This window comes from Fimicolochytrium jonesii (genome assembly GCF_025526975.1).
Source record: "Fimicolochytrium jonesii strain JEL569 chromosome Unknown EV422scaffold_9, whole genome shotgun sequence".
NCBI lineage: Eukaryota > Fungi > Chytridiomycota > Chytridiomycetes > Spizellomycetales > Powellomycetaceae > Fimicolochytrium > Fimicolochytrium jonesii.
The window spans coordinates 287,325-310,644 of NW_026515676.1; the positions used below are offsets into that span (position 1 = coordinate 287,325).

Sequence of the window (23,320 nt, forward strand, 5' to 3'; positions counted from 1 at the left end):
AGATGCTTCGCACAGTGAAGGGGAAACTATGCAAACACTTCTAAGGCTGATTACTTGGGAAACTGTCTTGTCCCGACTTCAAGTCTGCAGTAGGCTGCAGTACAGTACATACAGTACCTCCCGACGCTCCCGTGCACCTGAACTATTGGCGTTCAGTATTCAGCGCCGGAAGGGCCGGAAGCTGGCCGGAAGTGTGCGCTGCCCATCTTGCAAAGTCTTCCCCTCCCTATTGCAAGCAGGGAAGCATATTCCTGCAGGCGGCCTCTCTTGCTCCCCTCACTGACACTACACTCATACTGCACTCCAAGCATCGCGGGAGATCCTACATCAGCAGCTCAGAACCCCATAGCCCACAGTGATCCCGGGGCGTTCGCGTTCTCTCCATTCTCCAGAAAAACAGAACACAATGTCCACGAACAACCCATCACCCCCTCCCCCCGCACCCCCCCCAACCATCCCGGCAACCCCACCGCAGTCAAAACGCCTCACAAAACGCACCGACCGCCGGCTTTACACCAACTCCCTCCCCCTCATCCTCCCCCACGCCCCCTCGTCCTCCCCCCACGTCTCACCATTCACTTTCCTCACCACCCTCTTCGCCACCTTACCGCCCGCCCCACCATACAAAGCAACCCTCGACTCCACCGGCTGCATCCACGTATCCCCCCACGACACGGACCGGGCGCGGAGATGGGAACAACGCGTGGGGGTGAGGACGACTATGCGGTTGGTTAAGGGAGATGGGGACGTGGGAGGCGGGAGGAGGATACCTGCGCTGGGGCTGTGGTATGGCGGGTTCTTTGGGAAGGCGACGTTGTCGAGGGGGGAGATGACGTGGTGGGAGAGGGCGTGGGAGGCTGTCGGGGATGCTGCGAATGATGATGGAGGCGGAGGGGAGGGGCCACGGCAGTTACGATTAGGCCATGTTCCACGCGCGATTGCTGGGGAGAGTCTGGCAACGAAGCGGTTAGCGGCGGCAAGACGGGCGGTGGGTCCACAAGCGGGATCGAAAACGGATGATGCTGATGAGGTTGATGACGACGACGGCGGTGGTGATGCGGAGGTAGACCCCTGGGACATCACACTCGGCTCCGACCCGGAAAACCACCAACTCATGCCCGAAGAAGCCTTCTTCCTCGCTCACGGCCTCGGGATCCTCGGGATCATCTCATCACTCTCATCACCCTCCCTCTCCCCCCACCTCACTCCCCAGGCCCTCTGGACCGCCCTCCGCGCCCCCACCCTGACCATCCCCTCACCCCCCTCGCCCCCGACCCTGTCACCCTCCGACTTTGCCTTAACCTACACAGCCTACCACCACTACAAATCCCGCGGCTGGGTCGTCAAATCCGGCATCAAATTCGGCACCCATTTCGTCCTCTACCGCCGCGGCCCTATCTTCCGACACGCCGAGTATGCGGTTGTCGTCGTTCCCACCCTCCTCACACATGATCACACCACACCCCCGGATACATCATGCGTTCCCCAACCGGTGGTACCACAAACGACGTGGCGGCAGACGCTAACGCTCTCCCGCGTGCTCGCGCAGGTGAACAAGAGCGTGCTGCTGTGTTATGTAGGCGTGCCTGCGGATATGCGCGCGGAGGACCTGGGGGATCCGAGTGTCGTGCGCCGGTTGAGCGTGTGGGATGTGGCCATGCGGAGGTGGGTGCCTAGTCGGACTAGGGGGTAGATGCACGCAGGGCGTATGCATGTTTATAAACTTTTGGGTGTGAAGATATGGACGTATATGGATGTGGGATGGGGCGATGCGCGCGAAAGGGAATTGGGAGCGTTGGATGTATTATATGATACAAGCCGAGAGCATGCTCCAAGTAATGGCCCTGAATGACTCCTACGTACTGTACATTATACAGTCCCTCATCCAGCTCATACAGTACGTACAGTACAGTACACCAGTTTTTGGGAATCCAAACCTGGTCTGAATCCTGCAGTACGTTCAGAGCGCGCCCCCTCTGTGACACATGCGTCAAAGTGCGCGTGCACGTTGTTCGCCAATCAAGGTGCGCCGCCATGCGGAGTGGCCCGTCACATTGAAGTTGCAATTCGAAAGGAAAGCCGTCGAACATCGCAGCATCTCGCCCGCTGACTCGCGATCCCGCCACAGCAGCGCGCATACATACGGTACAGCTATCGAACGACGCTTTTGAAAGGACCGACCGCCGGAAAAAGCCAGGGACCCTTCTTGAAGAGCACGCCCGCCGCATACTTCTTTAAAGCACTGCAGTCATGGCACTGGTAGGTAACCTTACCCGCTTCGCTTGTCATCCTCATCCTCTGTCTGAGACACCAAGCTTAACGTGAAGACACTTCCCATATGTGTAGGATCTGAAAAGCATACCAAAGGAGTTTGTCGCGACCGCCGACTTTCTGCGGAGCGGGGATGCGAAGCTGACGTTGAAACAGGGCACGCTTGATGGGAGGCGGGTAGATTTCTTCAAAGGTATGGGGGGATGGATATTGGGCGGTTGTGTGAGGAGGGGCGGGGGTGAAATAGGAGGAAGGGGTAGTGAAGAGGGGGGTCATCAACGGCTTGGTGGATACGTGGAACCATTCTGCTAATAGAACGTCTATCAAATCCAGGCAAACACGCCGTAAACGCCCTTCTCCGCAAACCCTCCCCCAAACGCCCAACCGTCACCTCCCGCCCGACCGCCGAATCCCACCTCTCCGAACTCCACCGCAACGGCCTCTTTATCCAAGTGGACCGCTCCTCCAAACCCACAAAGCCCACCACCCCCGGCGGCGGGCCGCCCCCCATCCCACTCCAACTCTCCCAGCCGCAAGCACCCTTCTCGCCGGATCATTACTACGCTTGGGTCTACGAGGGGTCGCAGCTCAAGGGCATATTGATTGGAACGGGCGTGTTGGCGGTGACGTTTGCGGGGGTGATGTTCCCGTTATGGCCGGCGTCGTTGCGTCAGGGGGTGTATTACCTGTCGTTGGGGCTGTTGGGGCTGATGGGGCTGTTTATGGTGTTGGTGCTGTTTAGGATGGTGCTTTGGTTGGTGTTGAAGGCGGGGACGGGGAGGGATGGGTGGTTGTATCCCAATTTGTTTGCGGATGTGGGCGTTGTGGAGAGCTTTACGCCGGTTTGGGGGTGAGTTGAGCGATTTGGGGGGTCTGGCGCCTCTTCATTCCGTACAGTGACATTGACATTATATCCCTCCTCCACTTTGTCAGCTGGGAAGACGTCAAACCGAAAAAGAAGCGCTCAAAAGCCGTCAAGGAGGCGGTCGGCAGCAGCGACGGGGACGGAGATGGGAATGTCGACCATGAGGATTAGATTTCAACACATCACATTACCTCCTACACCCTTAAACCTGCCATGCCGACACTCGCATTGAACCTTACACAGTGGTAAAATGCACCCACCCGCCCATGTCGTTTTGATTGGCCCTCCGACCAATAGCTACCGCCACCGATGACCTACCGGATGTTTTTGTACAAATGCATATAACAAACACGAAATGAGAAGCTTTCAGGGTTCTTGGGCTTCATAGAAGGTAGTTTGGGTAGGATGCGCATCGGCCCTCATTGATTCCCACGCCGGCGTGATGGTCATGGGCGCCTATGTATCGGTCCGCTTTCACCTGGTCGAGAGTCTTCCTGTAAACGCAGAAGGAACAATCAGTAAAATTTCTTTTTGGACATACGAACAAAGAAGGTGCGGATGCGGGTCCGAAGGATCGCGGATGTGGGCATTCGCGTTTTCCGGTCGGTAGCAAGTCATCGAGAATTTTCCTTGGAGTGAAGTGATCGTTTTCCTCGAACAAATCTCTAAACCTGTGCCATACGCTTCTTCGGATGCTCTCGACGACGACCGCCAGCGGCATCGTCGAGGTACGGTTGAGGAGTATCGGTGGCGTTGCGTCGCCACTGCTTGGCGGGCTTGGCTCTTCTTCTTTCTTGGTTTCGATGGTGTTGCCCGTTCCGCCGATCTGGATGTTGGTGCCTTCGATGTTGATGATTATGGTTGATTCGCTTCGACGCTTTCCAGAGCACATCGGGCCCTAGCCGACCCAAGCGTGGCGTTCATTGACCGGAATCTCAGACCAAGTGTTAGGCAGGAATCACCGCCTGCCAGGGCGCAGAAAACCATCGCCTGCCATGGCGCAAAAGGAGCTCCCGCCCGCAAAGAGCACCCCTTTTTGCGCCATGGCAGACGGTGATTTTTTCGCCATGGCAGACGGTGATTTTTGCGCCCTGGCAGACGGTGATTCCAACTCCGCCGTATGGGTCGGCAGGATTCTGGATGACGGCACCATCGTGCACTCGGTCCACACGCTATCCGGTGTCACACTGCATGCTGAAAGCCGTTCATCGCTTCGGGATGCTGTTGAGACCCTCGAAAAGAGTTCGAGTTGGTCGTCGCTTCTCTTCGCTTCTCATAACGCCGATTTTCACCGAGCTGTCCCGGGGGTCGATATTTCGTCACTGTGGCATTGACAATGTCGTGATACACTCCGCGACAAGGCGGCCCCTGGCGGCTCGCTGGTAGTTCCAACCTGGTTCCAGTCCTCGTGCGTGTCGTCGATTCGTGCAGGCCCTCAGTTGAAAAGGTCAACGAAATCGCTTATGGGAAATCGCTTATCGCAGCATCCTAACTATATAAAAGTGATTGAGTTATCAGTCTCACTTGCTTACCAGAAATAAACGGCCCCTTTTCGTTCTTTCGCTTCGAGGCTTTGGCTATTTCGTTCATGTTAGAGACTTACGGGGCGGGTCGTGGGGAAATGTGTACGCGTAAACCACTTGGAGGGAGGATACTATCGGATCATGGTCGATGGCTGGTCGAGATGTGTCCACGGCAGAGCGGCAGCTCGTAGTCGTAAGCGTTTCATGGACTGAGAGAGTCGAGAGGGCTTCGAGTTTCATGGCCCATGTTCACAATTTTTCTGCCTCCTGCGTGGACTTTGAAACCTATGATCACCGATTGCCTTTGATACCCCGAGCAACGACTTCCGCTCCCGCTTCCATTGAAATGAAAGTCTGGCCGTAAACGCATCCCGTACGTTGCCCTTCGGAAAAATCCAGCAGCAAGGAAATACAGCCTAGAAAAGGTGGACCAATCACGATCACCCCAGTTTCAGAAAACCAGCGCCGCCGACTCATTCCCTGGGCTGCGCTCCTTGTCCCTCTTATCGTTCTTTGGCCGCGAATTCACAAGTAGTTTCCTACGGAAAGGAAGTTCCACACGGTACACATTATACCCTGAGTTACAGTAGCCGACGCAACCGAGATGAGCAACGGACAGGTGAGGGTGCATTGCTGGGCTTGGTTCCCTCCTTGTCCTGCTTTCGATATGATACGCATGAAGAACCCATGTCAACCGTAGGTCACCATCCTGTACTTCGCCTCAGCAAGGGACGCAACAAAGACCTCCCAAGAAACGCTCTCTATCGACTCCCTTCGAACAGCAGGCGGCGCTCAAGTCTCGATACCAGACCTCATCACCGCGCTCAAAGCGCGCCATCCGGCTCTCCAACTCATCTTTACGACCGCGATAGTGGCGGTCAATAACGCATATGTGGACAGAGACGGGCGGAGCGTAGATTCGGGCGACATCGTGGCTGTCAAGGCGGGAGATGAGATTGCTGTTATACCGCCCGTTAGCGGTGGATGAAGCAAATTTCCAAGTTCTACGCTTTGGCGGTGCTGGGCTATATGTGCAAACTTTCGCTTCGGATATGTGGAAGATATGCGGAAAGCGTGGGTCAGATTGGAGATGCGACAGGAGGGTTGGAACTCAGAAGGGGGTGTCTGGGCGGCAGGTGACAGGACAATGGTGCTGGAGAGGTGAGGATAGGTGGTCGATCATTTGGAGGGGAATGGAAAGCCTTAGCTCGCAGCGATTTTCGATGAGTTCTCAAATCGCTCCAGGGAAATCACCTCGGCCAGACAACGGGCCCAGCGAAACATAGTGACACCAAAGTGAACTGCACCTTTGCAGAGTGGGGTCAATCTGCGGATGGGCGGGATGAGGTGGCTTCTCCATGTCAGCAACTTGGAGCACCTCTTCGCTGAGGTGACGCTGCTCGGCGAGCTCGATCCACTGCGCTTTCAGCTCGACCGTGATTAGCTTTACTTGGTGTAGAAATCGGAGTTTGCTGAGTAGAGGCCGGGGCTTCAAAAAGGCGCCGTACTTGGGTGTTCTTCGGCTGAGCTTGGGAGGGTCGGCCGCCGGCTGATTTAACCTGCGGGGTGGTGAGTTGGCTGAGATTCGCAGGATGGTTGGGGTTGGGATTCGCCGGGGGGTTGGGATTCGCCGATTCGGATAGCTCGCGGTGTCGGGCAAGTTGTGACTGTGCTTCAAAAAAGTCGTCGTATTTTAAATGGTCATCTAAACCGAATTGATTGTCCATGTCGAGGCCGTTTGGAGTAGGTGGTAGGGGCCCATGAGTATTGCCCTCCTGTGTCAGATCACTATTCTCTTCAGTTCCCTCGGCAAGCTCTCTAGCACGGTGGATGAGCTCAGCTTTGGGCCCTTTTTTCGGTAGTGTTTCCGTAGTGTTGGCGGCAGGGTGCAAGGGGACCTGTTTGCGGCGAGGAGCAGGGTTGCTTTGCGAAGCCATTCCTAAAAATAGCTTAGTCGTTGGTGGTTGGTGATTTGTCGAGCGTCGGTGAAGGTTGCCTCAGGGTCTTCAACGAGGTCCAGCGCTCAGCAGCCACTGCCAATAAATCGGAGTCAATCGGAGTTGATTACGCGACTTGTCCGATTTTCCCCACTTACCGCCCAACTTTTCGTCCAACCTGGCAGCATCTTCAGGCAAGTTCGGGTGGACATTTCAGTGGGGGCTCTCGGCAGGGTGGTTTCCTACACGGGAGGAGAGTTATGACCCGACTTCTGGTGAATGGAGTGTGGTGATGTTCCGTGCGTTTTCGCCGTTCTGTCTCGGTCTCCCGCGCCTTACCCGTACGAGTTTACGGCCTTCAGCGCGAACTTACAGCCTTCAGCGCAGCCGTCCGAAGCGAGGGTTGTGCCGAGATTGTGCGGGTTCGATTTCGTCAGCGCGTCTCGTAAGCGCATGACTAAGCATGCGTCCAGTGCAAAACGCGTCGGGAATACGCGTTGGAGAACGTTGCCGTGCGAGCATTCCGGAGTCCAGACTCCTTGCAACTTACAGGTGTCCTCCCCAGCGGTTCAAAAATGTAAAGGAATAGCTACATATATAAATATACGTGTACCGTAGGTATGCCTGAATAGTAGCATCTTTTTGTGGTGCCAACGAATATGGCAAAGGGAGGGTCTCATCAGAGGCACAGGCCCATCCATCCTTCCTCCGACCCAGGCCGCTAGGCGGAGTGCTGCAATCACGAACTTGCGGGGACGCTGGGGGGCTTGAATCCTCATTCACTTGCCTCTCTAGCACCATTATCACCCAAAAGTAGACTTGGGGAGCGGCCGATACAGGGAAGGAAAAACGACTCGCTTGAAAAAAAGAGAAATTTGTTTAGATAGTCCTCCTTTGACATCCGCTCACCGTCGATTTTCAGGATGGTCGGGGCGGATTTTGCATGTGGTTGTGTTAGGCCGCACGAGGGGAGCCGTTATGCGACCTATTACAGTGGCACTGGTTTTGAGCTGCAAGTGCTTCGACTTGTGCGTAGAGGCGCATCGGCCGTTGCTAGATCGGTAGCAGATGGGATGTCCTGCATGCACTGCAAGCTGCCATCCTCATCGAGTGTTACAAACGGGGGTATGGACGGAGGATTTGAGCTTTCTGCCGACGCTCCTCGGAATGGCGAATGCTCCTCGGAAGGCGGCGCTCCTCGGAATGGCGGATGCTCGGACGAGGAGCTTGCGAATTCTCGGACGAGGAGCTTGCAAATGCTCGGACGAGAGGATTCACTCCTGGGAATGGCGGCGCTCCTCGGAATGGCGAATGCTCGGACGGGAGAAATTCGCTTCTGGGAATGGCGAATGCTTGGTTCCAGTCTCCGCCGCACCGCAGTTGTATAGTTTGGACCTGCGGAAGTCTGCGGAGATCCAGCCGATCCTCTTGAGGCCAGTTGCCGCCTTCTTGACGGTCCGAGTTCCCCATGTCTCACTTCCATTGCGTACAATGCGCGCGAGCCTCCATTCCGTACAATGCTCGCAAGGGCATTCTGGTGTCTCCGCCCTTTGAATGTTTGATACCAGTCGCTGTCGTTCACTGACTACTCGTGCCAAGGTCTCGTATCATACTCGCCCGCAGTCGCGCCGACGGCGCTCCGGCGGCACTCTCTTCCAGAGAGTGCCGGACAGTCCAACGTACACGACACTCCAACGCACTTTTCTAAGAACAACAAAATCCTAACCCTAACCCTAACCGTAACCCTATTACATAAGGTCCTCCTTTCAATGCAGTCAAACCACTGCGAGGCCGCCCCAATGCAGTCAGCCTCAAGCGAGTGATGGCAAGGTGTCGTTTAAGAAATCCACAATGAAAAGTGCGTTGGAGTGTCGTGTGCGTTGGACTGTCCGGCAGTGGGCACCACGCAGCGCGGGAAGTACCGGGTCGAGAATGATACGAGACCTTTGGCACGGGTAGGGACTTCCAGCGCGCGCCATCATCATCCCCTTCCCTCAAGTAACGCCCCACCCTCGGCTCACTACGAACAAGTCATTGAAGTGTGTGCCTTGTGTGCAGTACAGTCAGGGCGGTTATCGAATCTCTCTATCTCTATCGAATATAAGTTACCAGCACGGAACACTGACGCCTGGAATCTAGTCGAAACGTAGTCATCCTTAGCCATGTTCACAAAGCGTGGTCATCCTCGAGTGTCTGTCGGCAAAAGGGAATTGTAATGCTCTCCCAGGCCGTATGCATGTCGATGATATCTGTGAACACGGGATGGTGGTTGCGTCAGCATTCCATCAAGGGGTCACACGTTGCAATCCCTCCTCCAAGCACTCACGAAACAAATAATGGCTCAGCATCCAAGTCCTCTCCAATCTTCAACACGGGCGTTCCCATTTGGACCACATGTATCGGCATTTCCAACGCGCATGAGATTGCTTGCAGCTGCAAACATTGGAAGGGTGAGCAGCGCCTTCAACCATTAACCATCGCTCATCACCCATCCCTCAGTGCCAGTACCTCAGTCTGCCCACCCCACGCTGCCGTGTTCTCCACCTCATCACAGTAAGCTGTGTAATCCTCCAGTGTGAACATATCGCCAGCGTTGGTCACAAGAAGGGGAGGAAGTCATCTGGATGACCTCGTAGGAAGTCCGCTGCTATCCTTCTCAGGTCCTTATATGTCTGTGATTCAATAGCGTGTGAGAAGTTCGATCACCGCATCACCCGGAAACGCGAGCAGAAACGCACCTTTCCGTCCGCCGCACCTTTTGCCGCCAGCTGATCCACGATCGCATTGTACATGCTAAAAAAAGCGGTATAAGTATCGCGGCCTGTTTCCCTCTAGACCCCATGTGAACCTTCACAGATCCGTACCAATGTCCATCAGGCGGAATCTGCTTTATTCTCAAATTCATAGGTCCCAACATGTTTGCAATAGCATTTTCTTCAATCTCCTTATGATTCACGGAATTCTTCGCCTCTTGTGCCGCCTGCCGCCGAATCGCGTCGAACTCTGCTGCTTTCCGTTGCTACAGGATTGAGGGTGAGATGTCTTTCTCAAATGAAAACGCAACTGAAAATGCCAATGTTGTACCTTTCGTAATTGCGCTTTGTTCGGCTTGCGCTTCCGCTCTTGTGGTGTACCAGGGGTTGAGCTGTCCTCTCCCTCTCAAGTCTTCTGCTGCGTCTTCTCCAGGCCTGTCAACCTTTTGCCGGGAACTGGTCAGCAGCCCCTCTCCCACAAGCGTTCTGCAACACAGGAACGCTGTACCTCTTCCGCAGTGTCAGCTCCAGCGGCCGTGACGGTGGCCTGTGCCGCCTTCTGTTCGAGATCCTTTTTCTCGTTTGTATGTCTATCGTCCAACTCCTTTTCCAGTAGTGCCACCTGCACCTGAACTTCCTTTTTCTGTTGGAATGACCGATTGACACCAATTCTTTAGAGATGCCCTTAAACTGATGCAAGGTGTGCTATCCCCGCAAAACAATGGACGGGAGTAGTACCTTCTGCTTGTTGCCTCCAACTGACTTCTTTAAGGTAGTAATCTTCCCATTCAAGTCCTTGAGTCCTTCCGGTGTCTCGCCAAGAGGTCCTCCATGGTTTCCCTTGTCTCCTGCTCTCTGCGAGTGTCCCGGCTGCAATGTCGTTGCCGCCTCCAGGGAAGACTGGCGTGGACTTTCTGAATCTTTTCGCATGTAACCCTAACTGTAAGTTACAGTATTTCGCACGTCCTCTCGCGCGGAAGCCCTGCCAGAGTTCCTGCACAGACAGAATCGCATTCTGGTGACATTCTGCATTTGCATTCCACCACAAACCCACATCCCATCCCTACCTCACCAAATAACGCAAGAATGCCACCTAAGAAACGTAAGGCAGGAGCAGCCCCCGCTAAATCCCGCAAAAAAGCGGCCGCACCCGCAAAACAAGAAGAAGAAATAGAAACGCCAGTACCAATACCACCACCGGAGGAGACTGGTGATCGCTCACAGTCGGAGGAAGTAGAAGAAGAACGGGCATCATCAACAAGAGCGTCAAAGCGGCGAAAAGGTTCGGCTAGCCAGGATGTCGTTGCCTCACAGCCTATAGAGGTTGCATCCACTGCAAAAGCACCAGCGAGAGGCAAGCGCGGCCGCCCTGCCGCCGACGAATCGACAACACTAGCAGTCACCGAAGAAAGCGTCGAGGAACGCGGTGGGCGGAAAGTGACGAAGAAGGTGCGCAGGGAGGAGGGTGCGTTGCCGGAGGGGAAGACTGTAGCGGTTACGGTCGAGACGGTGACGGTGGAGAAGGTTCCTGTTGGGGAAGTGGTAACGGAGAAGGGCGAGCAGTCGGCGAAGGAGAAGTTGGCGGAACGGATGAAGAAGTTGCAGGATCTTAAGAAATTAAGGGTGTGTAGCCCCTTCATCATTAGTTGCATCAACGGTTTTTCGCGAATGGGTTCTGATACGACTGGTGGGTTTTGTAGAGCGAGTCCCAGAAGGCGAATAGGGAAGACGTGAAAGCCGAGTTCCGAAAGAAGCAGGAGAACCCCAAGGAAGCGATACGGCAGGAACGCAAGCGGGATAAAGCGGCGACGTTACTTGCCAAGGAGGTTCGTCCAGAATCAAATGGCAGATTGGCAAGGGAACCTGATTCTAACCCCTTCTTGACGATAGACGGCAGATTTGGGCGGGCAAGATTACGAGCGCCTACGGTCGATGAACTACTCGATAGAGGATGTCGAGCGGTGGGAGGAGAAAGAGAGGGAGAAGGAGGAGAATGCCGATAAAGGGTTCACAGGTACATTCTTAAATAACGCTCCGTCCCCTTCTTCACCGTCCATACTTGTAACTCACCTCTCTCTCTCATAAATCAAAAGACCACGCCCAAGTCCAAGCCCGCAAATACAACAACCTTATCCGCTCCCTCAAACCCAATCTCGACACCTACACCGACCAAAAAGCCCACGCCCACATCGACGCAGCCGGCGACAACGCCTTCTTCCCGGACGCCAACTCCCTCGCGTACGCCAACCCGGAGGTCAAGACCAGTTCTCAGGGGGTGCAGAGGGTTGTGGCGGATTTGAAGAAGCAGTTACGTTTTGGGGTTTTCATACGTATTCTTTGGGTGTTGGAAATCTTTGAGTGGGACTGACCCTTCTTTTTTACAATCCTTTTTAGGAACGAGAAAAGAGCAACCTTCTCCCGCCGCCGCGAATTCAACGAGGACGACGACGTTACGTACATCAACGAGCGGAATATGCATTTCAACAAGAAGATCTCGCGCGCTTATGATAAGTATACGGCGGAGATTAAGGCGAATTTCGAGAGGGGAACTGCGTTGTAGGTTCCGAGATGGGTGGTTGTGCGTTGGAAGCACCTGATATGTGATACGAGTCACTGTAATTCGAAACTGGAGACGGCTTTGGCCTACTCCACAGTTTCTTTCCCATTGCTGGGTTTTGTACATTTTTATAATTATGGCAACGTTTTTCATATGCAATGCATCAGCTCGCCAAATGCCCTCTATAGTATAGCGGTCCGAAGAACGGACGAGTCTAATCCTGCCTCTATTCCAAAAAAAAGAAAAAGTGTCTGTGATTCTATCTATAAAGGGTCCTTTCAAAGATAAAAAGTGTCTCAATCGTCAACCGGGGGGCTTTACCGCATCCTTCTCCTTCCCACCACTCTGCACCACCGTCGTCGTCTTCCCATCCCCAGCACCACCCAACTCCTCCGCACACCCACACTTCCACTCCTCATTCACCCTCGTACAATCAAACACCGCCTTTCTCAACCGCTCATTAACCTTATTATGCGCCTCACATGCCCATTGCGATATGGTCGCGCGCGAGGTGACGTCGGGCGGGAGGGCGGTGAGGATTTGGGCAAAGTGGCGGGCGCTGGAATGAATCAGTTTATCAGATTTCGTGAGATGATGAACGAAGACAGGGATAAGAATTATGGGATGGGAGGTGGGAACGCACCAGTCGCCACAGGGGTATAACCTCGCAAACAGATATATATAATCGCGCATGGCGGTCTGCTCGTCCTCGGTGGGCTCTTCGGGAAACTTGCCGGCCATGGTGTGTAGCACGCGCCATGCTGCTCGGCCTAGTTCGGCCCTATTGCGATGAAGCTGCATCAGTTGTCTATTCACCCTATATATGATCGTGCCAGGTTGACAATTCCACCCGCCGTGGGAAAAAAAGGTGTTCCAACAACCGAAACGCATATGGACGTGAGATACTCACTTCAATGTCTCATTCCCCATCATGCTCATAATAACCGCCCCCGGCTTTCTCACTGCCTGCAACTGTCCTGCCCCTATCCTCCCCGACGACACCGTGCCCTGCTTTTTAGCGGCATTTGGAACATTTGGGATGTTGTTGGTGAGAGCGAAGGACGAGGAGCGGGCAGAGAGGGCGGAGGAGTTTTGGGAGAATGCTGCGAGGGTGAGGAGGAAGACTGTGCAGGCGAGCAGAGCGAGGAGAGTGTAGGTTGGGCGGATGGTGGGCATGTAGGGAGTGGTGGGGAGAGGGGAGAAGGGGGATGGAATTGTGCGAGTTCTAATAGGGAATTGCTAACGACGCTACCCGTGTTTGCAATCCACGCTGCCCTCCCCAACTCCCACTGCCCCACTGACGACGAACACTGAGCGTCGTCGGAGACGCACTCTCCTAGATCCCCACTCGGACGCACACCATAGATACAGTACATAGATCCTCCTGTCTCTGGCCCCCGTCTTGGAACTATACTCAACCCAGCCACCCCGTTTGTTACACTCCCACACTCCCGAGAATTTTGTCGAAAATGGACTCCACTGCAACGTCAACCTCAAAGAAACGGCCCCAGGAGACCGAACGTTCCGCCTCTCCATCCACCACCTCCACAGCTGCCACCTCCACCTCCACGCCTTCCAAAAAAGCCAAACATCGTCATATCGAACACCACGTCACATGCACAGACGATCCCAACTGCCGCGGATGTTCCGCCGGCGAGGTGGTCATCACTTTCACCGCCACCCCGGACAACGCTGACGGTAACGAAGGTGGTGACGACGCCTCAACGGCCACAGCTTCACAAAGCGATCCGTCCGCTGCTCAGCTGTATCGCATGGCCCTGCAGGAACGGGAGGACCTAGAGAACCGGAGGGCGGATATCAAAGAGAGGGAGCGGAAGAAAAAAGCGGCGACCAATTCCGCCGGGAACGAAAGTGCTGGCGCTGGCGCCACCGCCGCGAATGGAACATCTGCAACATTTCCAACAACAACAGAAGACGGCGGCGGAAAGGACGAACAATTGAATGATGATGAAGACGACCTCCAAGGCCGCCGCAAAGTCGTCATCAAGCTCTTCGAACTAGCCATCGACAAATTCGAAGCCGAGACCCGCGTCCCCGCCACCACACCCCGTACCGAAAAACCCGCATTCGATTTCTCCACGGGGAGCCCAACCGATACCCGTGAGCTTGGCGGGAAGCTCATGTTCGGGTCCTGTCTCCTTGATTTCGGATCGTTTTTCCCGTTACCAGAGTACATTGAACGCAGCGTGGATCTGTTTTCCGAGTGTGTGGCGTTTCTGGAGACGGATCAGGGCACGGCGGCGAGGGGCTCGTGGGGCGCTGGCGCCGCGTTGTTTGGCCTGGCGAGGGCAAAGATGGAGCTGTTGAGGAATCGGTATGAGACAATGGCCGATGCAGATGAGGAGGCTGAGAGCGATGATAGCGATGATAGCGATGAGGAGGACAAGAGGGGCGGTGGTAATGCGGCGGGGAAGCCGAGTGCAGGCCGGAAACTGTTGTCCTTTGAAACGGAGGACACGCTGATTGCAGAAGCCAAGACTGCTGTCGACAAGGTATGGCTTGATATCGCAAAAAGGCAACCCCAATTCCCCACTCACGACTTCGAGTATAGGGCCTGGCACTGGTATCCCGCGACAAGGACGCCTTCGTAGTGCAATGCGTCTCCGCCGCCCTCCTCTTCCGTGGCCACGCTCAACTGCAACGCGAACGCTACGTCGCCGGTCTAGATCGCCGTTAGTTCTCCATGTCCCAATTCCTGCCCATTGCAACGCAAATCTCAAACCTCATTTCGTTCTTTGGTTTTTCCAGACTCAACCCGCTTCACAAAAACCTTCACAACAGCCCTGCACTACCTCAACGAAGCCCAATCCGCCCACCCGCAAGCAACGTCCTTCCACATTGAGGCCCTCGAGGCACGCGGCGCTTGTTTGTATTACCTTGCGGCCGAGCAGGCTGCGCAACTCGACGAGGACGAGGATGAGGACGAGGAACCCGAGTCCGAAACGGAGGGTGACAAGAAGGACGGGAAGAAAGGGGAGAAGGATGGGAAGAAGGAGCAGAGAAGAGAGACATTGGAGATGGTGCACGAAGCCGAAACAGCCCTCCGCGTCGCCATCAAAATCTGCGAGAACGCCAAACTGGAGGCCGGGAAACACGTCGTGCCTGAACTGCATCTCGTAAGTTCTCAAAAAAAAACAATGAATCATCACCGAGGTGTGTTTTTTTTCCGTGGGTTGTTGACTTTATTTTTTTTTGGTTTAGTTGGCCCAAACCCTCCTCCTCCGCACCAACCTCGAATCCGACGAATCAAAGACGATGGAGCTGTTCCACGAGGCGGTGGTTTGTCTTCGGAGAGCTTTTGAGTTGGATCCTGGTACGTTTTCAAGAACAATCCCCTCGTCTTTTGCCCCCCTTCATTCAACTAACTGATGGGATGGGCATGTTTTCTTTGTTTTAGATAATGAGGAGATCCACTCGCAGTTGGAGCAGATGGGCGTTTTTGATGAGACTAGTGGGAGTGAGAGTGGGGGCAGTGCGGGTGGGGAGAGTGATGGGGAGGAATGAAGGCAAAGATGGGAAGGATATATTAGGCCACGTTGAGCGTGGCTGCCGACGCGCGATCTGGGTTGGGCATGGGCACTGCGTGCGGGGGATCCCCACTCCCACCTGGACATTCTCGTTCCCACTGAGCAAAGCGAGCTCCGGAAACGCAACACGAACCATCCATGGCACGCACGCAAATCTCGCCTCCCCCTATCCCCCTATCCCCCCCCCCCCCCCCAATGCGAGAGGACACATCAAGTAACACGCCTGGGCCGTCCGCCCCAATTGGACACCAGGCGGTGTTCCCCACACTTACGTTTGAACCTGCCATTCCCCCACATTATTTACAGTACATTTTCTTTTTTCCCCTTGTTCATTATTATAACCCAATTAGGCATTTCCGCTTTTGATGTCCCTCCCCATCCCAGCATTTACATCTACGCTCTCTTCCGCGCTGGACCGGAGTTTGCACACGTTCTCCCGCCTCCCTCCCGCCCCCCAATATTTTATCGCACGCAAGATGAATGCATCGAAGGACCCAGCGACGCTATCGAGGAGGCCTGTTTGCCCCTCTACGACGCTCAAACACGATGTGCGTGATATGGTCTAAATTTTTGGTGAATGCGTGATGCAGTACAGCGGGTGCCGAGCGCACGGTCAGTAGACCTTTTCGAAGATCTCTACCGGGTGGCGGTGCTCCAACGCCTTCGAACCCACTCAACTGTACCATACACAATCCCCTCCCGCGAAATCCAAAACTCCAAAAGCGCGCAAAGAAAGCCCGCATATAACACACACAAATCTACGCAAACATATCGTCTTCCTCCTCCTCGTCTTCCACTTGCACTGGAACCTGCCTCTCCTCCCGCCCCATCCACCTCGTCTCCCAAATCAAGACCCACATCCGATGCCTGTTCCTCGTCCAAGGGCTCACGGGCTAATCATCTTGTTCATCCGCTTCCTCCTTAGCAAAGGAGAAGGAAAAAGCAGACGCCTTGACACCACGCGTCTACTACCGACACCATGAGCAATGGGATTATACGGGTTCGGGCCTGTGACCCCCTTGCATGTGGAAATCATACCCCTACGCAGAAGATCGCTCCACTCCTCTGGGAACAAGCGGCATGCGCGTCATGGCATGCTGGATAGTACTACGTACTGTGCATACTTCCTTTTTCTATAATGCCGTTGGCGTTTGAAGCGCCAGCGTCATCAACCTCCCTCTTAATCAGTTAGCGGCCCGACGCGATGCGATCAAATCGACTCTGAAGGCGACGCACGACAGTGGGGATGTCCGGTGCGGCGTCAGAATGCCACCCCCAAAATGCCGCATGGAGTCTGCTGTACAAGCTGGTTGACCAAGCTCGTTGACTGTTGATGCTAGGTGCTAGTAATCGTTCTTGCATACTGCCTCGGGTTAGAGCTCCTTCACACCCAACACGGTATTCTTCTACATCAAACGGGATATACGAACAATATCATTAAACGATTCGGCATGGAAAACGCTCATCCGCGCAAAACGCGCTTACCTCAACGAAGTACAACATGCGAGAAGGATATATATCGACCAAAAGATGACGATGAGGCTGTCCTAGATGCCGATACACCGTATGCCGCCGCCATAGGAGCGTTGATGTACCTTGCCAACTGCACGCGTCCAGATATATCCTTCGCCGTCCACTGTCTTGCCCGCTCGACGAAAGAACCGACACAACGACACTGGATGGGTGTGAAAACATTCTGCGGTATCTAAAAGGAACCAGCGACCTCGGTCTATTCTACGAGAAAAAGGAGAACAAGGCTTTGGTTGGCTACTCCGACGCCGGATACCTCTCAGATCCACATACCGCAAAATTGCAAACTGGATACGTTTTTCTTCACGGCGGAACCGCAATATGTCACCGATCCACGAAACAACCCGTCGTCGCAACATCCTCAGACCACGCTGAACCATCGCCCTACATGAAGCAACCCGGGAAGCCATTTGGTTACGGATGATGATCAACCATGTGGAATCTACGACGAGAAGAGGCAACACCTGCCATGAACGTAACAACGATATTCGAGGATAACTCCACATGCATCATCCAAATCGCCCACGGCTTCATTAAAGGCGATAGAACCAAGCACATCGAGCCCAAGGTTTATGCCTACATCCGTCAAGAGAATGCGAAAACGATTAATGTCACTCAGATCAATACGCACGACAACGTTGCGGATATATTTACCAAATCCCTAGATGAAAACAAACACTGGAAGTTTGTTCACGCTCTAGGATTGCGCCGAACAGCCGATGTTGCCTGATACGACGATGCGCATCTTTTCCTACTCCCAGGATCTATTTTTTCCTCACGGAGGTTTTTATGACTGGGAGAGGTTTTTTACCGAGGCATCCACGACTACGACGGCGAAGCGGTCGCGGAAGTTGATAGCGTATCGCGAGGCTGCCCCTATTCCGGGCTGTCTCAAGCGATCGTGACGTGAAGAGCGAATCGCGAGGCTGCACCTATTCCGGGCTGTCTCGAGCGATAGCGGAAGTTGATAGCGTAGCCAACCGCGAGGCTGCCCCTATTCCGGGCTGTCTCTAGCGATCGCGAAGTTGAGAGCGAAACGATCAGAATGCAATGCGACCGCGACTGCCACTGCGACTGAATTCGATCTGCAGTCTGAGAGGGAGTGTTATATTCAGCACAGCTCCCGCAGATAGAAAGCTGGTGTGTGCAGACCGTCCGTTCGAATGTCTATAAAACGAGTGGTGTATGTGAAGGAGAATTAAAGTAACGAGTTCCACAACACTTGCTGACTCGCAGGGTCCAGTGGGATTCGAGACCGTCTGTTCGCACAAAGACCAGAAGACCCCTGTCCAAGATCGCTCCCTCAGGAAACCGACCCCCCCCACCACCCCCTATCGGTCTCACCCATACATAAGTCTCTAGGGACAAGCACCCTCACAGATACTTCCCCCCCGTCCCATTATCGTGTATATATATAGACTATGACAGATATCACAGAAGCTGCCGCAAAGAAACTGCGGGTGCCCGAACTAAAGACAGGTATGCAGAGTCCTCACGATTCACTCTCAGGCTCCGCGTTCTTTTCCTCCGTTCGGACGTCCTTATCCACAATCAACTCCTCACTCAGAGCTGGCAAAGTTCAACCTCCCCACAACTGGAAGGAAGGAAGATCTCCTCGCCCGACTTTTGGAGCACCTCGCGAAATCGAGTGGGGGTTCCACAGCACCATCTGGGACTACTACCACCACAACCACCGCATCTTCCAAGATCAGTAACACTCCCGTCAAGAGTGACTCTATCCGGATGCCAACGATGACTACTGCCACGCCTCTTTCGGCCAAATCCCCCACGGGCGCGCCAACTATCACGGGTCCGGACGGGCAACACGCGCCACCAGCTGGTGATAAGGTAAGTCCGTGGAAGAGTGCCCCGAGGCGTAATCATGAAAGTATTCATCGCGCTCAACATCCTCCTATCTTTGGCAGGCTGCAATGACGGAAGAAGAGCGGCGAATAGCTAGGGCAAAGCGATTTGGAATACCTGTCGAACCGGCTGCCCCTGCAGACGCAAAGACGACAACGACGGCAGGACCAAAGCAAGCTGCCGCTGCGAAACCTGCCAAAGAGGTTGCGAAACCCGCTAGGCCAGCATCAGGCTCCAAGGCTCAGGCTCCAGCTGCGGCACTACCACCGGTTAAGGTATGCACATCTGTAGCAAACGCGTATCTTGAGGCCATTGTTGGAGCACTCATCAAATAGCCATTGCGCGTCCGTTTCCCAGCTCGACCCGGCAGTGCTCAAAAAGCGTCAAGAGAAATTCGGAATCGTGAATGAAGATCTCCCTAAACTCATTGCCAAAGCAGAAGAGGAAGAGAAGAAGAGGAAACGCGCGGAACGATTTGGAAATCCTGTTCCTGAGGTATGGACTCCCGGCAAACGATACCGAGCATGTATGGGAGGACTTACTCGACATCTTTCACGTCAGCCTACCGGTGAACCCAAGAAACAAAAGGTCTAGAGAAAAAGAATGTATGATTAACTTTGTGATGCCTCTGTGGTGTTCCGTCGATGCTTTCTATAGCCATGTCCCCTTTGAGCCGCCCTGCCTTCAATTGGTTCCGAGCCATTATGGGCATCGAAATGGACGACAATTCAGGAGCCGAGGGCTTCATGTGTTTTACATATGGTTAGGTGGTTTTTAGCACCTGGCGCTGAGTAGGGTTCGAGCGTGCGGATATGGATTCTCGTACATTTTATGGGCTTGGAACAAATATACCGTATTCCAAACCAACGAACGCTTGTTGGCTTTTGAGCTGTGTGTGCAGCAACCCTAACTCGTGCATGTAACCCTAACTGTAAGTTATTTCGCGCGGAAGGAACTTAAGCGTTCGTCACTTGGGAGGAACGAGATCCGCTGCTGCCGAAGCCAAAGCATCGGCGCGCCTGAGCCAGCGCTAAACGGTCCATAGTCTCGAAGTTCAATAACTCTCAGTCTGCGCTTCAGCCACATTTTTAGGAGGCGGATGTAGATGGAGGTCGCCTAAGAATGCTCTATCAATCCGGCGAGGAATATTCGATTATTAGATAGGACGCGCCGAAAGAGAACTGCGAGACCATCCGGCTCTCGAATCCACCCCACGGGATTTCGACATGTCGGAAACGCGCTGTCGCTTTCCTCCGTTTCCGTCCTGCCTTCGCCCGTTGCATCCTCCCTCCCAAAGGAAGGTCCCCGTTATGTTCAACAAGAAGATTGCGTGTACAGCTGCTTCGTAAACCTTGCACACCTGTGTATAGGTGTATAGGTGTATTATATAGCGCTATCCAAAGGTCAATCATACCCTGCTTCGTCCCTCGGGCTTGGCTCATATACATCCATATTTTCACGCCGTTTGTTTCCTTCTACGCCTGATCATTCCGTGTCCTCACTTATGTCCTCGCATCCAAAATGTACGCCCCTTCCAAACCTGGTTTACTCCTCCTCCTGCTCCTCACTGTCCTTTCCGTCTTTCAGCTTCTTTTTCGATGGTTTTCGTACCAACTTCATTGGAGAGACCGCTTCGGGATATACCGTCCGCAGCGCCGCGAGCAGCTTCACATTGTTAGGGGTGAGCGGTACCGCAGCGCGGGTTTCGAATGCGTGGCGGTGTCGATGCTTTTCAATCTTGGTCCAGTGGGTTTCCAGCATTTTCTATTTGGTTTTGGTATCGGTGATGGTTTCATCAGCATATATGCCGGTATGGCGACGCCGATGAGAATGTTTCCTTCATACCTTCAACTCGTCAACCGCCATGAGGCACCGTGGAAGATTCGCGATGTTCTCGAGAGAATTTGCAATGGGAATCATGCCGATTTGGACGAACAGGTAGACAGGATAGCGAATCTCGATCCGGTAGAGATAGAACGTCAAGCCGTCTGCAAAACACGTCAGGACCGAAAAATGGCGGGCAGCTGAAGGTGAGACGAGGCGGAACTAAGGGTCATCAGAACATTGAGTCCGGGGGAACGCACCCGGTGCTATGCAAGTCATCAGACTAGGAATGTCATCGCCCCAATCGTACTTTGCTACATCTTTTTTCAGATGTTCCAAAGCACGGAGTAGGCCGTCGGCGAGTTCGAGGCGGCGGAGGTGATTCGAGGCATAAGGTGATTTCAGCTCGCCAAGCCAGAGAGGTCGACCTTGCGCAGACAGAGTGATATCTGGTCGAGCTCGCCCGTTCATCGTGCTGTCACTGCAAGGGGCGGCAGAACCACATCTTCTAGTCGGTTTCAAACCATACTTCACCGTAACAGAAAATGATGCAAGCCCTACTATTGGATCCGCCAAATTTTTTTTGCGAGGCGATTGAAGTGCGGGCTGCAGAATTTGGCAGTAAAGCTTGCCTCGCTTTCTGGACCAGGCGCATCTACCGATAGATGGGGGTATCTGCCTCGACCATCTGAGAATACGACCTGAGGGACGGAGATTCAAGCAAAGCCGGCACTCACAACGTCTCCAAACACTGTCGATAGTCCCGTGCGATATCCCGAAATTCGGGGCTTTCGTCCTCATCGCCGGCGAGAATGGAGGTCTCTAGCAGGCTGCTCGCCGACGCCAGAGCTGAGGATGCGGGACGAGCAGTCGCCGCCCAAAGAGTGTCCCCTTGGGTTACAGCTTCGTAAAGATGCGCCCAGTCGTTGTGGGTGATATAACGACTGTACGGCCCAGGGCGAACCTTCTGCAATACGAGTCCTTTGCGGAGAGAGCTAAGAGACATGTCAGCAATCTTACCTGGATCGGATACTGTCCCATTAGTGCTGTTGCGAATTTGTTAGATCTTACATGGCTCTTAGTACTTTGTACTGTGAGAACACCTGTGCCTCAAGGGGAACTTGTTCATCAAGAAGTATATCGCGGACAACACTCCTGATGATATGTGATACGTTCAAACTACGTTCTCCAATCCTCAGCTGCGTAGGTGCCAAAGGTCAATCATTGCCGGAATTCGAAATATCCGGTCCTCGACCACGGTCATGTTCTCCTCGTTAACTTACGTCGTCGGCGCATTCCACGTCTCCCCCATTCAACATCTCTCGTAAGCCAGGTATATCTGCGTCATTGCTTTCTTCCTGCTCTACGTACGGCGGAAGTGGTGCAGCATTTGGTGTTTCATGGGTAGATTCTCCTCGCGGCCTTTTCTGGTTTTCTCTCCCATGTTGTGCCCCCAATCTTTCGATCCGCCGCTTCAGATCATTGGCATGTACAGTCCGTGCTGCTGGTGTGATTTCTTCATATTGGTCTAGCACTTCCGGCATCTGTGCGATCTTTACGGAAACTTCGAACGCCTTCCTGTCCTTGGCGAATTGCGCCGCATCGCCATCCTGTATAAGAGGCGGGAAGGAACAAAAAAGAGACGAAGGAGGGTTTCACTTTCACCGATTCGATCTGATTTAGGATTCCGCAGAAATGGCTTCGAAGAGAGCGCGCAGGACGAAGCTCATCACCTTCGAGCAGGACGAAGCTCTCGAAGGCTGCACTCTCTTTTCAGCCTACTCTGCCTGTTCCGGCATTGAGTGAGGAGCGCAGGACGAAGCTCATCACCTTCGAGCAGGACGAAGCTCTCGAAGGCTGCTCCTCACCCATTGCCCAACGGAACAGTCGAATCCTCAGACCAGAAGAGTGGACGTACCTTAATGCGCGTTGTGGTCGGTGCCATAGTTTTGATCCATCTGTCGAGCACGCTTATCCAGTGGTTGAAGGACTTCTCGTATAGATCAGAAAGGGGAATAGAATCCTGTAAATGCTGAAAGAAAGAGGACGTGGTGAAGGAGCCATTGTTGACCGATCGTAAGAACGTGTTCACTATGTCCTGGTCCGTCATGGCGCTATACCAAGGAGCAGAGGGCACCTATGGGTGTCTATATGTATGTACGTGCGTGCTGGAGCTGGCCCGACGATGCTAGGGATTGCACCAGGGTCAACGGGGTCAACGCCTCAGTCCAGATTGAAGGGTGCGACTGGGGTGCGAGGACTGAGGAGCGGAGAGGGCCTATTCGGACATTTCGGACGCGCCTACCATCGTCCAGCTTGGAAGACCTACCTTTAAATGTATGTACGTGTAGTATGGCAGTGCATTTCCTAGATTATCCTCAACTGCGACTTGGATCTCTATGTCTGCTTCCCCGGACAGCGCATAGGTCCCTATCCAGAGCAGTGTCTGTACATGGACCTGAGAAAATCAAAGCTTGATACCCAACCCCTGCCATCATGTGTGGGTCTGATGTGGTTTGCGCGGCTTCGAGCTTTCAGTACCTATCAACTATGTGCATGTCCCCAAGAACAGGGTTGAGTGCGGGGAATCGTTATTGATCGTGAGACCTGCCGGGCCAGGCTAGCTAGAGACACCAGACTTCATTAGCT

The 23,320-nt window shown here is 53.9% G+C and overlaps 9 protein-coding genes across 9 annotated transcripts; 6 read left to right on the forward strand and 3 right to left on the reverse strand.

The window, feature by feature from the left end:
- Positions 1–19: 19 nt before the first annotated feature.
- On the forward strand, positions 20–1,854 carry EV422DRAFT_526711 (uncharacterized protein). The gene is made up of 2 exons (XM_053070167.1): positions 20–40; positions 118–1,854. The coding sequence occupies exon 2, from the start codon at positions 407–409 to the stop codon at positions 1,691–1,693; it is 1,287 nt and encodes a 428-aa protein (XP_052926224.1). The 5' UTR covers positions 20–40; positions 118–406; the 3' UTR covers positions 1,694–1,854.
- A 171-nt stretch (positions 1,855–2,025) lies between these two features.
- On the forward strand, positions 2,026–3,671 carry EV422DRAFT_526712 (translocation protein Sec62-domain-containing protein). The gene is made up of 4 exons (XM_053070168.1): positions 2,026–2,259; positions 2,347–2,464; positions 2,605–3,121; positions 3,205–3,671. The coding sequence occupies exons 1-4, from the start codon at positions 2,251–2,253 to the stop codon at positions 3,305–3,307; spliced, it is 747 nt and encodes a 248-aa protein (XP_052926225.1). The 5' UTR covers positions 2,026–2,250; the 3' UTR covers positions 3,308–3,671.
- Positions 3,672–5,263: 1,592 nt separating this feature from the next.
- On the forward strand, positions 5,264–5,647 carry EV422DRAFT_566812 (uncharacterized protein; the record flags this gene model as incomplete). The annotated part of the gene is made up of 2 exons (XM_053072478.1): positions 5,264–5,278; positions 5,360–5,647. The coding sequence occupies 2 exons, from the start codon at positions 5,264–5,266 to the stop codon at positions 5,645–5,647; spliced, it is 303 nt and encodes a 100-aa protein (XP_052926226.1).
- Positions 5,648–8,454: 2,807 nt separating this feature from the next.
- On the reverse strand, positions 8,455–10,279 carry EV422DRAFT_619491 (uncharacterized protein; the record flags this gene model as incomplete). The annotated part of the gene is made up of 9 exons (XM_053074068.1): positions 8,455–8,845; positions 8,923–9,029; positions 9,105–9,154; positions 9,226–9,268; positions 9,335–9,389; positions 9,461–9,605; positions 9,681–9,792; positions 9,858–9,992; positions 10,088–10,279. 9 exons carry the CDS (start codon positions 10,277–10,279, stop codon positions 8,776–8,778), a joined length of 909 nt encoding a protein of 302 aa, XP_052926227.1. The 3' UTR covers positions 8,455–8,775.
- A 773-nt stretch (positions 10,280–11,052) lies between these two features.
- On the forward strand, positions 11,053–11,909 carry EV422DRAFT_495374 (SYF2 splicing factor-domain-containing protein; the record flags this gene model as incomplete). Its single annotated transcript, XM_053067811.1, has 4 exons — positions 11,053–11,175; positions 11,240–11,363; positions 11,443–11,656; positions 11,744–11,909. Coding segments are annotated over 4 exons (627 nt in total), but the record flags the coding sequence as incomplete, so codon positions are not given.
- A 300-nt stretch (positions 11,910–12,209) lies between these two features.
- EV422DRAFT_586572 (ERV2 protein-like protein) lies at positions 12,210–13,185 on the reverse strand (the record flags this gene model as incomplete). The annotated part of the gene is made up of 3 exons (XM_053073465.1): positions 12,817–13,185; positions 12,550–12,687; positions 12,210–12,465 (listed from the first exon to the last, which is right to left on the reverse strand). The coding sequence occupies exons 1-3, from the start codon at positions 13,080–13,082 to the stop codon at positions 12,210–12,212; spliced, it is 660 nt and encodes a 219-aa protein (XP_052926229.1). The 5' UTR covers positions 13,083–13,185.
- On the forward strand, positions 13,160–15,512 carry EV422DRAFT_430194 (uncharacterized protein). Its single transcript, XM_053067162.1, has 5 exons — positions 13,160–14,419; positions 14,479–14,587; positions 14,676–15,043; positions 15,129–15,240; positions 15,325–15,512. The coding sequence occupies exons 1-5, from the start codon at positions 13,376–13,378 to the stop codon at positions 15,429–15,431; spliced, it is 1,740 nt and encodes a 579-aa protein (XP_052926230.1). The 5' UTR covers positions 13,160–13,375; the 3' UTR covers positions 15,432–15,512.
- A 2,690-nt stretch (positions 15,513–18,202) lies between these two features.
- Positions 18,203–19,711, forward strand: EV422DRAFT_526730 (uncharacterized protein). Its single transcript, XM_053070169.1, has 5 exons — positions 18,203–18,463; positions 18,552–18,832; positions 18,910–19,122; positions 19,205–19,342; positions 19,409–19,711. The coding sequence occupies exons 1-5, from the start codon at positions 18,406–18,408 to the stop codon at positions 19,439–19,441; spliced, it is 723 nt and encodes a 240-aa protein (XP_052926231.1). The 5' UTR covers positions 18,203–18,405; the 3' UTR covers positions 19,442–19,711.
- Positions 19,712–19,953: 242 nt separating this feature from the next.
- EV422DRAFT_526738 (uncharacterized protein) lies at positions 19,954–22,924 on the reverse strand. The gene is made up of 8 exons (XM_053070170.1): positions 22,590–22,924; positions 21,955–22,281; positions 21,743–21,870; positions 21,409–21,666; positions 21,233–21,346; positions 20,932–21,152; positions 20,693–20,835; positions 19,954–20,611 (listed from the first exon to the last, which is right to left on the reverse strand). Exons 1-8 carry the CDS (start codon positions 22,779–22,781, stop codon positions 20,393–20,395), a joined length of 1,602 nt encoding a protein of 533 aa, XP_052926232.1. The 5' UTR covers positions 22,782–22,924; the 3' UTR covers positions 19,954–20,392.
- Between the last annotated feature and the right edge of the window lie 396 nt (positions 22,925–23,320).